The sequence below is a fragment of the Arvicola amphibius genome, chromosome 5 (assembly GCF_903992535.2).
Source record: "Arvicola amphibius chromosome 5, mArvAmp1.2, whole genome shotgun sequence".
NCBI lineage: Eukaryota > Metazoa > Chordata > Mammalia > Rodentia > Cricetidae > Arvicola > Arvicola amphibius.
The window spans coordinates 6,438,986-6,454,059 of NC_052051.1; the positions used below are offsets into that span (position 1 = coordinate 6,438,986).

At 48.4% G+C, this 15,074-nt stretch overlaps 1 protein-coding gene across 1 annotated transcript; it reads left to right on the forward strand.

The window, feature by feature from the left end:
- Nucleotides 1-133: 133 nt before the first annotated feature.
- Aurka (aurora kinase A) lies at nucleotides 134-14,630 on the forward strand. The gene is given in 10 exon segments (XM_038330962.1): nucleotides 134-162; nucleotides 2,446-2,492; nucleotides 3,891-4,149; nucleotides 5,624-5,678; nucleotides 6,440-6,497; nucleotides 6,499-6,632; nucleotides 7,181-7,319; nucleotides 10,549-10,697; nucleotides 13,577-13,751; nucleotides 13,837-14,630. Coding segments are annotated over 9 exon segments (1,197 nt in total). The 5' UTR covers nucleotides 134-162; nucleotides 2,446-2,450; the 3' UTR covers nucleotides 14,023-14,630.
- The last annotated feature ends 444 nt before the right edge of the window (nucleotides 14,631-15,074 follow it).

A 15,074-nucleotide genomic window follows, 5' to 3' on the forward strand; every position in this document is an offset into this window, starting at 1 on the left:
CGTTCACGGTGAGCCAATCACAGGACGGTGTCGCTTCGCCTCTGGCCAATCAGCTTTCGGAGGAGAGGGTTTAACTCCTATTTTAAAAGGAGAACCTTTGAATTGTAACGGCTGAGCTCCCGGGATCGCTTGGAGGCTTCGGTCGGAGTCAGGATCCTACCCGTGGGTAGGAAGGGGACCGGGTGGGCGAGGGAGAGCCTGGGTGCTGCAAACCGAAGGGGAACGTTGAGTGGCATTGGGGTAGGGGGCTGTCTCAGTAGGTTTGCATTCGGTGTAAGAAAGATCCAGATGGCCTCTTCCCTCTTTGGGTTTCGGTTCCGGTGGGAATGGACCCAGACCACCAGCCGACCGAGTAATTTGCAACCTGGCGGTGGTGGTATGGGTGCAGCAGCTGAGGCTTAGTGGGGACTGATTCTGTTGGAGAGGCGGGGGTCTAGGTTGGATCGACGATGAGTGAGAGCCCCCTTGCAGAGACACACGCCCAGAACCGGTGCTGCCCTCACTGCAGCCTTTTGAGCAGTTGATGTCGGGACTACTTGAGGGTCTGGTTCAAAGTGTAGACCCGTTAAAGCTCAGTCTGTAGAGTATCCTGGAAGCCCTGGGAATCCCTAGCACTGCCTTAAACCTTCATGGTAGCCCCCGTCTTTAATACCAATAACGAGGTGGAGGCAAGTGGATCAGAAGCTAAAGGCCGTTCTCAGAGACGTAGTCCTTCCGAAGCCAGCCTGAACTCCATGTAACCCTGAATCAACAAAAATAGTTAAAACAAAAAATTAACCTCCCCACATGCCGGGTGTGGTTGCTCACATAGGCAGTCAGAGGCAGGAGAGTAGAGCCTTTCTCAAAAGTGGGGCCTGTCTGTAAATGTAGTTCAGTTAGCAGAGTGCTTGCCTGGATTCTTGGATTCCACGTCCTGGATTCGATTCCTTGCACTTCATACACTGGGCATGGTGAGCATGCTTGTAATCCCAGCACTGGGGAAGTGGAGGCAGGAGGATCAGAAGTTCAAAGTAATCCTCCTCTATAGCATGTTCAAGGCTAGCCTAGCCTGGGCTACACGAAACCCTGTCTCAAAAACAAATGTAAGGCAGTGTAATACCAGAATTTGGGAGCAGAGGAAAAAGAATCTCAGAGTTCAAGGCCAACTTGGTCTACACAGTTCCAGACCAGCTAGGGGCTACACAAAGATACCTTGTCTCAAAAACCAAAACTGAACAAATTCCTCGCTTCACTGCAGATGTAGGAAATAGAAATCTCTTAGGGATAGGGCCCTGGTGTAGCTAATTATGGGAAAGTTAAAATGCAAGGTCCTTTATTAAAGCTAGCATCTGGGCCCAGGAGCTCCATTCCCTAACAGGCATCTAGTGAAGTGGATACAGCTATCTTCCCTTCTGCTCCCAGCTCCTGCCTAGCCTCCCTCATCTTTGCATTATGGTCTCTTCAGTCACACACTTAGTTGTTTATCCCTCTGACAGCAAGCATATGTGTGCAAAGGAGAACCTGAGCCTGCTGTGCCGTGAGCACTTTCTTACTTGGGAATTGTAAATCTTTGAGCTGAATGAGGTCTGTAGTGACATTTGTATTTTAATAAATAAATCTTGTCTGAAGTTCAGAGAGAAAACAGCCCCACTGATGAGCCTCACAGACCAGGCAGTGGTGGTACACACCTTTAATCCTAGTTTGCCATAGAAACCGGGCAGTACTGGTGCACGCCTTTAATCCCAGCCCTAGAGAGGAATCTAATCCTCATTCTGAGGATTCCTGGAGGCTGGGTTGCCATTTCAGACTGAAGCCAGTGGCTGCTGCTTTGCTTTTCTGACCTTTAGGCTGAACCCCAGCATCTGTCTCTGGGTTTTTATTAATTGTGCTACAGGAATCTGTGAAGGTCATTTGATGAAGATGAGAAGGTGAAGGACTTGGTTTGGGGGGGTAAGATGAGGCCAAACCAGGAGGGTAGGGGAAAGGGGACAAAAGTGGTGAGTGGGCAAACCTGTTCTCTGGGAATAAAGTTAGTGCTGAGTTTGCCACAATAGGGGAAGCTGAGAGACTGGCAAAGCAGTGGAATTCAAAGGGCCCAATGGGAATGGATTTGGAGGAAGAGAAGCATAGGTGAGCTTTGCTGCTCCAGGGGGGATGAGTGATGGGATCACGGCCCAAGGCAGTGGTGGGGCTGGTGGGAGGTATCCAAGCAGGCTGTATATGGTGGACGTTATGTATTAAAGCAGAAAGAACGTGCCCTGGAGGGGAGAGAATTAGAGAGGATGTGACGAGATGTAGCGATTGACCCTGGGAAGGGGCCTTACGCAGCTGTGTGCGTGTCAGCTTGTTTCACTTGTACCAAGGAAAGGACGAGATGCACACGGTGCACACGTACAGAGGTCTGTCCGTCGGCACTTTAAAGCAGGTGGCTTCCTGTAAGTGAAAGGCTCTTGTTTCTCTCTTCAGGTGATATGGACAGATGTAAGGAAAACTGCGGTTCCAGGCCTGCTAAGGTAAACAGTTACCCGTGATCAGCCATTGTATTTTTTAGAAATAATTTTGAAGTGAAATACATTTTGTGTGCACCCGTGCGTGTGCCACAGCGTAGGTCAGAGGGCAGCTTGCATGCATAGGTTCTCTCTACCATGTGGGTCAGGGAATCTAACTCAGGTTGTCAGGCTTAGCTTCTAGAGTGCTTATCCACTGTGCCAAGGGGGCAGCTCCTGTAGAAATGACTCTGGTATTGGAATTCTTCCCACTCTTGCTTTGGGTGGAAGCTTTAGGTCCCTTCCTGACCCTACCTGGAAGCTTCCGTGAGGTGGGCCTCCATTTCTGCAGGAGATGGCTTTACACTGGAGACCTCCTGTCTTCTGAGTGAGTGGATCCTGGGCCTCTCTCTTAAGCAGGAAGAAGTCCCACCTTCCCTGCCATTGCTTGGTGTGGGTCTTAAGAGTTGTTTAGGACTTGACATAGTACTTACATTTGTTTCTTTTTGTCAGAGTCCTCCCATTTTTCCTATTGAAAACTCAACTTCATAATTTCTTATAAATTTTAGTTTTGGAGATTAGATTTTCCTCCCAAGACAGGGTTTCTTCTCTGTTAACAGCCTTGGCTGTGCTGGAACTCACTTTTTAGACCAGGCTAGCCTGGAATTCACAGGTTTGACAGCCTCTGCCTCCCTAGTGCTGGGATTATAGGTGTGCACCACTACCCCCAATCCCTGGGTGGAAGTTACATTCTTAAATATTAAATTATTTAATATTTAAATTAAATATTCTTAAAGTTGTTACAGGGTTTGGACATGAAGTTTTGGTAATGCTTAAGTCTGCTCCTGGCAGATGGTCTCACTGAGGTGCTGAGGCTGGCCCAGAACTCAGTGCTCCTCCTGCCTCAGCCTCCCAAGTACTGGGATTACAGGTGTGTGCGCCAGCATCCCTGGCTTTGGAGCTTGACAGAGTTCAGTGTTTCCATCCTTGGCTGGAGGCTGAGTTCCTGAGTGGTTAATAGAGGGGGCTTTTGGGGTGAGGGTGGGAGGTGCCCTCCATTTAGCCACATGCATATTAAAATAGCTTCATCTCCACTCTTTTTAACTTTATTTTTTAAAAAGATTTGTTTGTATTTTATGTGAATGACTCCTTGCCTGCATGTATATCTGTGTACCGTGTGTATGTCTGCCTGACACTTGAGGCCCGAAGAGGGCCTCCCATCCCCTGGATCTGGAGTTAGAGATGCTTGTGGGAATAAACGCAGGTCCTCCAAAGGGCAGCCAGTGCTCTTAACTGCTCTGTCATCTCTCTGGCCCCCATTTCCATTTGTTATCCATGATATTTATGAGTCTTAGATTACAAGGGAAACTTGGTTGAGTTCTCAGGATACCATCAGCCGTAATGTCTACTTTCTCTCCATCCCAGACCACAGTTCCCTTTGGTCCAAAACGAGTCTTGGTGACAGAGCAGATTCCTTCTCAGAACCTAGGATTGGCTAGCAGTGGCCAGGCCCAGCGGGTCCTGTGTCCTTCCAACTCTTCCCACCGTGTCCCTTCACAAGCACAGAAACTGGCCTCATGTCAGAAGCCAGTGCCAAAGCAGTTGCCAGCTGCCAGCGTTCCTCGACCTGTCTCCCGGCCCAGCAACCCCCAGAAGAGTGAGCAGCCCCAGCTCACAGCCTCTGGTAAGCCAGTCTTTTACTGCCTTGGATGGTCATCCTTTTTAGTTCTTCAAAAAGCAAATGTAGATTGGCATTTATTTCGAAGCCCTGGCTTCTATGCCAGGTATGTCGAGGATAAAGAGAAGATGGGATGAATACAGACGTAATGGTTGGCCCTGCCAAGGGGAAGCTACTGCAGGTTCTTCGGAGCAGAAGGAGATGTTGGCTGTAAGGGAGGGGCTGCTGCTGGTTGTGGGGTGCCTGGGAGGGAGGCTGAACTTAAACGGCAGTGGCTGGAGCAGGGTTAGTGTTTGATATTTAGCAGCTGGTAGTGCTTGCAGGCTCTGAGATAGCCAGCCTTGCTCAGCATCTCCAACCCTTGCAGCCCTTCATGTAGTCGCCAGTTATTGACACACTTCTACAGAATAGGCTAAAAGTCAGCAGTTAATTTCTAAGACATCACCAGAAAGGAGAGGTGTGTGAATTTGCCACTTCATTTAGGAAGCAGCTTCAAGACAACGGGTGATACGACCTGGAAGATGAGTGGGGAAGAGGCAGCTGTAATGTAGGAAGAGAGAAAACTTAAACTCCTCAGGAGATAGTGTCTGTAAAACAAGCCAATGGCAGACAGTCTGGAGGAAACCCATTTAAATTATGTGTGTATATGCCGGTCCCCAAAAGGATGACAGCAGAAGGGACAGGTGGCTGGAGCGTATGTGTCTGGGTCATGGTCCTCAGGTCCCGCAGTGGTGATATTGAAGACATGAATCGAGAGACTGGATCATGAAGGAGAAATTAATTTGGACCCATAGTCATGTAGCCTGAGTGGAGCTGCTGTGCTGTTTGAGTCTTGGGTGACAAGGACATGTCTCACACGTGCGCAGCTCTTGAAGTAGCACCTGTGGTCCCTAGGAGTGCCACTGTCACATCTTCTAAGCTAGCGTGTCTTTGGAAGGAGGGTGACTGGCTTATGCTCTCTTCCCATGATGATAATTTGTACGCCGCACATGGATGTTGGCTGCCCCAGCACAGGTGGAGAAGGTGGCGGGGGCAGCTTGTGGATGGGGTGCTGCTGGTTTCTCTCGGGAAAGTCTTCCTGGGGGAAGGCTCCAGGATGAGGATGGACACTCTCGCTCTTGTTGGACGAGTGCCTGCTCATATTTGCTCTAGAAATTGAGACCCCATGTGGCAGACTATGCTTTCTGGTTTAGTATTTCCCCAATGAAGAAATGAAAAGCCAAGGGTTATCATGCTTGATGCACCTCTAATATTTTGGTGATGATTTTTGTTGTTTGTTTTGTTTTGTTTTGAGACAGGATTTTTCTGTGTAGCCCTGTCCTGGAACTTGCTCTGTAGACCAGGCTGGCAATGACTCAAAGAGATCTGCCTGCCTCTGCCTGGCTGTGGGACTATTCCTTGATTTATTTCTGTTCACAGATTTTTTTTTTAAAAGAACTATATAGTTGCTCTAAAACATATTTTAACTTATTTCATATAGGAAATAATTCTGAAAAGGAACAGGTGTCAAAACAGAAAACTGAAGACTCAAAAAAGTAAGCTTTTTTCCTCTTCTACTAGAACATTACCCTGCTGCGGCCCCCTGATCTTAACACAATCCTCACTATCAGAACATCACCCGGCTGCGGCCACCAATCCTAACACATCCTCACTGCCAGAACATCGGCTGCCCCCCCCCATCCTAACACATCCTCACTGCCAGAACATCACCCGCTGCAATCCCAATCCTAACACATCCTTATTAAACCAATTGACCAGGGGATCAAAAGTCATTTTTACCTCTTTAATTACCTTTTTCATATAAAATTTTATTAAAACTTTATTTGTAAAAGTAGTAAATAGAAAAACATCACACGTTAATATACAACACAGACCTGAGGACTGTACAACTCGGTGAACTTGTACACAGTTGTGAAGCCATTTGGATGGCCTGTTGGGCCTGTCCTGCTTCATCAATGACAGAGCCTCTGTGTCTCCCACCAGAGTGACTCCCCGTAGCCCGTTGGCTTCTCTGGGGCAATGCAGGGAGGAGGTCCCCACACAGTCCTGAAGGGTGTGCTCTCGTCCATACTGTTGCTGTCCTGTGGTGGTGAGGGTTGTCTGTCAGTCTGTATTCTGCAGTACAGTGCTGCTTTGGGCTGGGGACATTGGGCTTTAAGGTTGTGACTCATTCTGGTGGTCCCGGGTTGGTGCTCGTTAGTATACGTACTAGGTGTCATCTGAGCATGATCAGGTCGGCTGTTTATTGGCAAATGATCGAGATTTTTTTTCATATTTTAAATACATTACTTTCTAGAAGGCAGTGGACTCTGGAGGATTTTGACATTGGCCGCCCCCTGGGTAAAGGAAAGTTCGGGAAATGTTTACTTGGCAAGGGAGAAGCAAAGCAAGTTTATCCTGGCCCTGAAGGTGCTGTTTAAAATCCAGCTGGAGAAAGCAGGGGTGGAGCACCAGCTTCGAAGAGAAGTGGAGATACAGTCCCACTTGCGGTGAGTGGCCCTCCTGCCACAGGAGCAGGGAACCAGAGGGAATGATTAAGGCTGCTGTTCCTGTAGATGCAGGGGATGTGGCCCTGAGGCTACAACACTCAGGTAGTTGACTTGGGATTTCTTTCCTCAGGAGGAGAGTTAGGGGAAGACTATGGTTGAATTGGTGTATTTTGTTTTCTTTTTTTGATCTCAGTGTTTTCCAAGTTTGACTCAGCTGCCAGCCCTGAAGCTCTGCTGTCATCTGGCTGTCTGGTCTGCCATCACCTGGCAGGCTGTGAGAGGTGCTGTCACCTCCAGCAGGCTGTGCCCAGCCACTTGGCCCCTGCCCACGGCCAGCCCGTCTGCCTTGGTTGTGTCTTCTGTTGGCACATCCCACCCCTCAACACCTAGAGATTGGTGTTCAGCTGACAGTTCCTACTAAGAATAAAGATGTCTGGAAGGGAGTGGTGTGAACCACACCCAAATCTGTTTGTGTGGGTATGGTGAAGGTGCTGTTTTCTTGGGTGGGCTCTGGAGCCAGGTGTCACGGTCTCCGTTCTTTGTTGCAGGCACCCCAATATCCTCAGGCTGTATGGATATTTCCACGATGCCACCAGAGTTTATCTAATTCTAGAGTACGCACCCCTTGGGACAGTCTATAGGGAGCTCCAGAAGCACTCCAAGTTTGACGAGCAGAGAACGGCTACCGTAAGTGCTTCACTGTCCGGGCTCCCCCTCTTGTCTCCTAATGTCCCTTTCTTTATGGTACAGTGACTGTCTTCATAGAAAGGGCTCATGGGACTGAACATTTGGAAAAATCAAGGCAGCTTATACCTCATGTATAGAGTGGTTGGCTTTGTGTGTGTGTGTGTTTGTGGAAATGTATATAATCTAGTTCCGCTCTCCCTTGTCATCTCGTGTATGTATGTGTGTGTTGTGTCTGTGTGTCTGTCTTTGTCTTAGGGTTTGTATGGCTGCGAAGAGACACCACAACCAGGGCAGCTGTTACAAAGGAAAGCATTTAATTGGGTTCAGTCCATTGTCATCATGGTGGGACATGGTGCTGTAGCTGAGAGTCCTACATGCTGCAGGCAACAGGAAGTCGATTGAGACACTGGGTGGTATCTTGAGCATGGCAGACCTTAAAGCTGTTCCCACAGTGACATACTTCCTCTGACAAGGCCACGCCTACTCCAACAAGGCCACACCTCCTAATAATGCCACTCCCTGTGAGTTTATGGGGGTCAATTGCATTCAAATTACCACAGTGTTTATTTTAGTATAGTTCTAGATTCAGAAATCACACAGCACCGAGTTTCTGTGCGCCCCACACCTGTTTCTCTCCTGCTAACAACGTTAGTGTGTCCTACTTTGGTTGTGACTGGATCAGGGCTGGTGATGACGGGCGCAGCGGCGTCCACGCTTTCTTGAGAGCGCATTCATTTCCCTCATGATTAGGAAGGGACACGTGCGGGTCCGGAGGACGAGCTCGGCACCAAGTGCACTCTTGTCACACGTCCCTGTGGCGCATTTATAATGTGACAGCCTGCTAGGCGGTAAGCTCGGTGCCCTGTGCCTTTGTCCTTTGCTTCTGCTGTAAGTCAGCCTCTCCCTCCCCATGCTGTACTCTCAGCCGCTAAGCACAGTCACCCTGAGAAGTGGAGAGCAGACGAGGAATGAGCAGAGTGTGAACTATTTGGAGTTTGGGCCAGGAGGTTGTTCTTCCTATCATGAGTTCTTTTTGGATTTATTTTTTGTGTTTGAATAGTTTGCCTGCGTGTTTATCTGTGTACCACATGCACAGAGGCCAGAAGAAGGAGCTGTGCTTTCAGATGGTTGTGAACACCTGTGTGGTGCTGGGAACTGTCTAGAACTTCTAGAAGAGGAGCTCTCGTTCTCTCTCTCTCCTGTCTTTAACTTAAAATGCAGAGGGACTTGTTTTATTTTGTTCCATTGTTGGCTGCTGGGAGCTCTTCTTGCTTCTATGTAAACTGCGTTGTGGGCATTGGGCTCCATGTGCTTTTTCTGGTGTAGAGCGCTTAACTTTTTCTTTACTTTTGGGCCTGCTCCTAGAAGCAGCCATTCCTTCCTCTGAGAATATTCCTAGAAACCGAGTTCTGGTGACTAGGGCGGGAGCTCCTCCTGCTGATCTATTGCTGCTTCTAGGTCCTTAGCGGCAGAGAAGGAAAGCGTCTGTGTGTTTGCCGATCATTTCACCTTACCTGATGCAGCAGCTGGACTGATGTTTTCCTCATTTACGTGGGCCATTGTGGGCACCCTTTCCCTGGGCTGCACTGAACACTGCCCCCAGCGGTGAGAGCAGCACCCACCGCCTCCTCACTAGTTATGTGTTCCAGTGTATATGTGCTACACACTACGGTATGCTTGGGTCAGCTGTGACAGTTTTGTCATTGAACACCAGACCCCTCCTTGGGCATTTGCCATCAGGGTTTTGGACATCAGTGGTTCTGACAGGGTGTAGTGGTTGATCTGGGTTTCCTGGCATCACATGACACTGGCTGTTTGTCATATATATGTATATATGCCGGTGTCTTTTGTTTTTATAGTGCTTTTTTCCTGATTGTTGTTTGTTAGTTCCTTTAGCTCCTTTATTCTTCAAGTGTTTCCCGGTCTGCTCTTCCCCTCTCCGTGCTCTTCTCCAGGCATGGCTGCTTTTCTTTTCAGCCTGCTTCCCGCATGCTGGAATTACAGGTGCTGTCATGCTCATCTGACGCTTACAGCAACCTCCTCTAATCATTTTCTTTAATTGGCCATTAGTAAGAGTCATCAGTCAGGCAGTGGTGGCATACACCTTTGATTCTAGCACTTGGGAAGCAGAGGCAGGAGGATCTCTGAGTTTGAGGCCATTCTGGTCTACAGAGTGAGTTCCAGGACAGCTAGGGCTACAAAGAAATTCTGTATTGAAAAACAAACAATAAGAAATCTTCTGTTTGACCAACTTTCTTCTCAAAGGTAAATGAGGAAATTGTCCATTGGTTTCTGATGTTACCCTGCTTCAGACCTTGTACGTGGACAAAGCGTCATCTGTACATTTGTGCTTCTCCATTTAAGGTTTCAGTTCAATTGTGTGCATTGAGATATAAGCCAAGAATATTTATTATTTCCTACTAATTAGCATAGCACTTCTACCTGTTTACTTTTCATGTAATTTACGTAACTGCAGAGCAATGTAAGGGGTGTAGCCCCAGTCCCACAGCCTGGGAGGTGAGGGGGACACGGTGCCAGGGAGTACTGGCTGACCCTCACTCCTGCTGCCCATAGCTGCCGTGGCTCGGGCAGTGTGCATTGGGTGCCAGCCTCACTGGTCTCTACTGTGAGCTACAAAAGAATGAAAAATGTTCTGTTTGACAATGACTTTTTTCTGCCTTACTTTCTTTTGGGAAAACCAAGGTTTTGGTTTTTTTTTCCCCCCAATTACATATGCATTTGACTGGGGGACACACTTCCACCCTCAGCTCTGCCCGAGATGACTGACTGAGGTGCCTTGTGCATGCTGACTTTCAGGGTTGCACTGAAACACAGCCTAGCCCCGGGACTTCATGTTGACTAAAACTTGGCATGTGTATCTTGAGTCTCCTGTTATGGGATGCAGAGCAGACTGTGGGGTTCTTCCTTCGGGGTCTGCACCTGGTCAGGGCCTTTTAATGTTTCAAGACTGCTAAACTGACTGCTAATGGTGCAGTTCCTCCATGGTGCCTGGTGGGACCATAATTCCAGCTTATAGCTGGTGCCTTTCCTGCCTTACAAGCTCACATTACTGTTGAGTCTGTCTGTCTGCAGTTGTCTTTATATTTATGGTCTACAGTGTTTACTTCAAAAGCTGAAAACTGTGTTAGTCTCCATTGGATCAACTTTCATAGTTGCCTGGCTGCTTTACATAAAGCTAACCCTTCCTTCAATGCTTTTCCCCCAACAGTACATCACCGAGTTGGCAAATGCTCTGTCTTACTGTCATTCAAAGCGAGTCATCCATAGAGACATTAAGCCAGAGAACCTACTTCTTGGGCCAAATGGAGAGTTGAAGATTGCAGACTTCGGGTGGTCTGTGCATGCTCCATCTTCCAGGTATGGGATTCCAGAGGTGGAAGCCCTGGATGGGGTGGGGGTGGGGACTGTTGAGTAAATGCTAGTTTACTCTGAAATAAGGGGCCTTGGCTGCCCTAGGAATACTTGGGACCACTGTAGTTTTGATAAAGCTTTTTTCTGTGACCATTTTGGGCTCTGGCACTCCAGGCCTTGGCTTACAGGTTCTGAATATCCCGAGAGGCTAATGAACTTAGAGGTCTGGCTGATGTATGATCGATAAGCAAAGATGCACTCAGGGGACTTGAACTGGGGTGGCGAGCAGAGCGAAACGCCAGTTGTTTAGGAACTTGGAAAGCATGCAGTGTTGGTGAGCAGGAATTAGACCTTTACTGTCTCTCAAGCTGAGGCAGGGACGTCGTCTAATGCAACAGTTGAAAAGGAGGCAAACTTTGCAAATCGAAGTTGGGTTTGAGTAGCTTTGATATTTCATGTGAATGGGGTGTCTTTAAATTTTAATCTATTTTATGTGTGTTGGTGTTTTGTCTGCATGCGTGTCTGTGTGAGAGTGTCAGATCCTCTAGAACTGGAGCTACAAACAGTTGTGAAGTGCCACACATGGCTGGGATTTGAACCCAGGTCCTTTAGGAGAGAAGCCAGTGCTCTTAACTGCTGGGCCATCTCTCCAGCTTGTGAATGGGGTATCTTCAAGCATGCTCCTGCTGTCAAGGTCTTGCCCACTTTGGGGACTGCTTTTTAAAATATTACCAAATGCCGCTTTTTAAGGGAGCCTGTTGGAGGTTGGAGGAGAAAGCTCAATAAGTAAAGGTGCTTGTTGCTGAGCCAGTTCAGTCCTGGCACCATTGGGTGGAAGGAGAGAACTGAGTCAGGCCAAATTGTCCGCCGACCTCTAGCTCTGTGATGTTCTCTCGACGTAAGCACGCACTCAAAGCACGCAAATAAATGTAGTCTTGAGGATTAATGCCTGTTTAAGAGGTGGCACAGCCTTTAGTCCCAGCGCTCGGGAGGCAGATGCAGGTGGATCTCTGAGTTCAAGGCCAGCCTGGTCTATAGCGCAAGCTCCAGGACAGGCTCCATGCTACACAGAAACCCTATCTTGGAAAAAAAAAAAAGAAAAAGAAAAAAAGAAAAAATGATTAGTGCAGTTTAAGGTCACTTCCGTTTGTCTTCAGCTGCAATGTGGCAGATTTTTTTTTTAACTGATGACATCAGTGGACACTTCTGCTACCCAGGGAAACCAACACCAGAGAGCTGTAGGCGTCGTGGAGCTGTGCGGTTAGCCTGGACTGTGATTTGACCAGTGGTGGCATCAGGATAGACAGCTTGCAGGGTTCAGGCAAGACGATAGGAGTGGGGATTGTCAGCTGCTCCAGCTGCCTCTCAAATTCTGTCCCCATCAGAGATGCTGGGTTTTGGGGCCCATCTTTTGAGACTCGCACAGAGGGCTTGTGGGGCACCCGGCATAGATGGCTGAGTATGCCCCTGCAGTATCTCAGCAACATTAGCTTCCATTGTCTGCTCCTGGCTTGTTCCAGCTGTGGCTTTCAAAACACAAATGGATCAAAAATGCTGAATTGGTGATGGCAGCACAGCAGCCCACAACAACATTCCAGAGCCCTGGACACCGTGGCGTCAGCTTTGTGGGTATTTAGTCAGCCACAGCATCGCGATGCCTCTGTACATTCCGTAAGACAGGTGCCCTGCACAGTCACCACCATTGTGACCGCCATGGTTAGCTGAATTCTTAGTAGCTAGATTTCTCTAGCTGTCCATGATGTTTTATAGCTGTTTTTAAATCAGAACACCCTCCACCCCCACACACCCTCCCTCTGTGGCAGGTGAGAGATGCTAACCAAGCCCAGTGTGATGGTGCATACTTTAATCCCAGGAATTGAGAGGAGGATCTCAAGTTTGAGGCCGGCCTGGTAAGACTAAAACAAAAGATCTAAAAACAAACAATCTTAGCCAGGTGTGGTGTACACCTGTAGTCCCAGCAGCAGCTAGAAGGCTGAGGTCGGGAATTGCTCCTTGGAGGCTAGTTTGGGCCACATAGTAAGGCACTTTAAAAAGAAAAGGTTTGGAGAGGGGATTAGCTGTTGAGAGCACTGGCTGCTCTTGCAGAGGACCTGGGTTCAGTACCCAGCACCCATGTGGTGGCTCAGAACTCTCTGTAACTCCAGGTATAGGAGACGCAGTGCCCTTTCCTGGCCTCCTTGGACATAACATTCATGTGTACAGACATGCAGACAAAACACATGTAAAATAGAAAATTTCTAAGCCCCAAACCAAGAGCAGCCAGAGTGAACCTGGTGACAGACACTCCATACAGTGCATGGCTGCCTCTCTCATCTTGTAGACCCTTAGATTTCTACGACTTTGCTTTTCTATCCCCCGCGTCACTGATACAGTCTCACACTGTACAGTCTCACACTGTACAGTCTCACACTGTAGCCCCGGCTGGCCTTGGATTTGAACCTCTGTCAATCCTGCCTCATCCCACCAGATGTTGGAATTACGGGGATCCGCCAACATTCCCAGCCTAGGATGGTAGTGTTGCTTCATTGAGAGCTCATGTAGAACTCCAGATTATATTTATGGAGAGTACTGCATAGCGCCTTTGTTTTCTGAGATGGGTTCTTGCTTCAAAGCCCAGACTGGCCTCCAAAGTTCTCCAGACTGTTCTGATAGGGTTACTGGGATGAGATTTTCCAAGAGGTTCTGGAGTTGTTGGGGAAGCGTGATGGCTAGTATGTGACCTTACACACTCCCCGCCATCCATTCCGTAAAAGCAGGGATGTAGGTGAGCACATGTCTGACAGCACTGAGCAGGGGGAGGGGTGGGTGCTCATGCCACATTGCCATGTAGGTCAGAGTGTCAACCCAGCCTCCTTCATTTTCAGGAGAACCACACTGTGTGGCACCCTGGACTACCTGCCCCCCGAGATGATTGAGGGCCGGATGCATGATGAGAAGGTGGACCTCTGGAGCCTGGGTGTCCTCTGCTATGAGTTCCTAGTTGGGATGCCCCCCTTTGAGGCACAGACCTACCAGGAGACCTATAGAAGGATATCACGGGTAGGTGCTTCTTTCAGTTCTTGCCAAGGGCTGCTGTTTATTCGTGTACACCTGACCCATGCCATTTTTATCATTTATATTTCAGGTTGAATTCACATTCCCCGACTTTGTGACTGAAGGAGCCAGAGACCTCATTTCAAGACTGTTAAAGCACAATGCAAGCCAGAGGCTAACACTAGCGGAAGTCCTTGAGCACCCCTGGATCACAGCCAATTCCTCAAAGTCTTCGACTGGCCAAAAAACCAAAGAACTCACTAGTAAATCGTCTTAGAGAATTCGGAGTCATGGCCACTGTGCAACTGTTAGAAATGCTCCATCAAGACCTGCGGGAGCATCGTCACTGCCCCCGGTGTACCCTGCTGAGCAGGCAGTCCCTGGCCTTGCATCCAGGAAGCCCCACCTGAGCGAGAACCGTGCTGCTTTTCCTGGTTCAGTAATCTGGAGGAAGGTTCCACTGCAACAGTTCCCATGGCCTGTGACCCCAGAGTGTCCTTGTGGGGTCTCACTGTGGGAAAGTTCTCACTCTGGCCACCTCCCCAGTGATCACCTGTGTCCGTAGCCTTCAAGTGCCTGAGTGTGTGTGTAACTTATTGGGCCGCCAGGCCTGGGAAAGCTGTTGGAATGAATATGTAGTTTTCTTTTAAATGTTAAAATAAAGGTTTGTATAGCCTTTTAAATGTTAGAATAAAGGTCTGTATAGCCTTTTCTTAAGTGGCAACCCTTCAGAACACTGGGATTCAGATCCTCAGCCACCTTAACGGAGCCTGTGCTCAATCTGCTTTGGACTCGACTCAGGTGTTTCTAGATGTTATGGGCTGTTACGCTGGAGTTCTGTCAATTATACAAACTTGTTAAATATATAAATGTATGTATAACATCTACCTGGAGTACATGGGTAATCATTTGGTCACCTAGTCACTGTTGGCTAGAGTGAGCAGGTGTGCTTTTCTGGTCTCTTGGCTATGATCCTAACATGTGAGTTTATAGCAGCCAGTATTACCTGTCCATCAACCAGGGGGGAGCTTGGAATTAGAGAAACCAGCTTTCACAGCAAACTCAGGACACTTGATGTCGGGTGATGGAAAATGCAAGTGGTCAGTGTAAAACGTCAGCCGGACCGTCCTTACTTCACTACAGCCTGAGTGGAACTGCAGAGGGACGAATAAGCTTTTGGTCCCCAGTCTAAACTAACGTGGTTGAAATAGCACCATCCCAAGTCCTGTCCACCCAGTTGCAGTTAACTGTGATGGGATGACAGGGATCCAAGCTGAGTGTGGGACACTGGTGCCTGCAGCTCACACCAGCAGCTGGTTGCTGCCACAT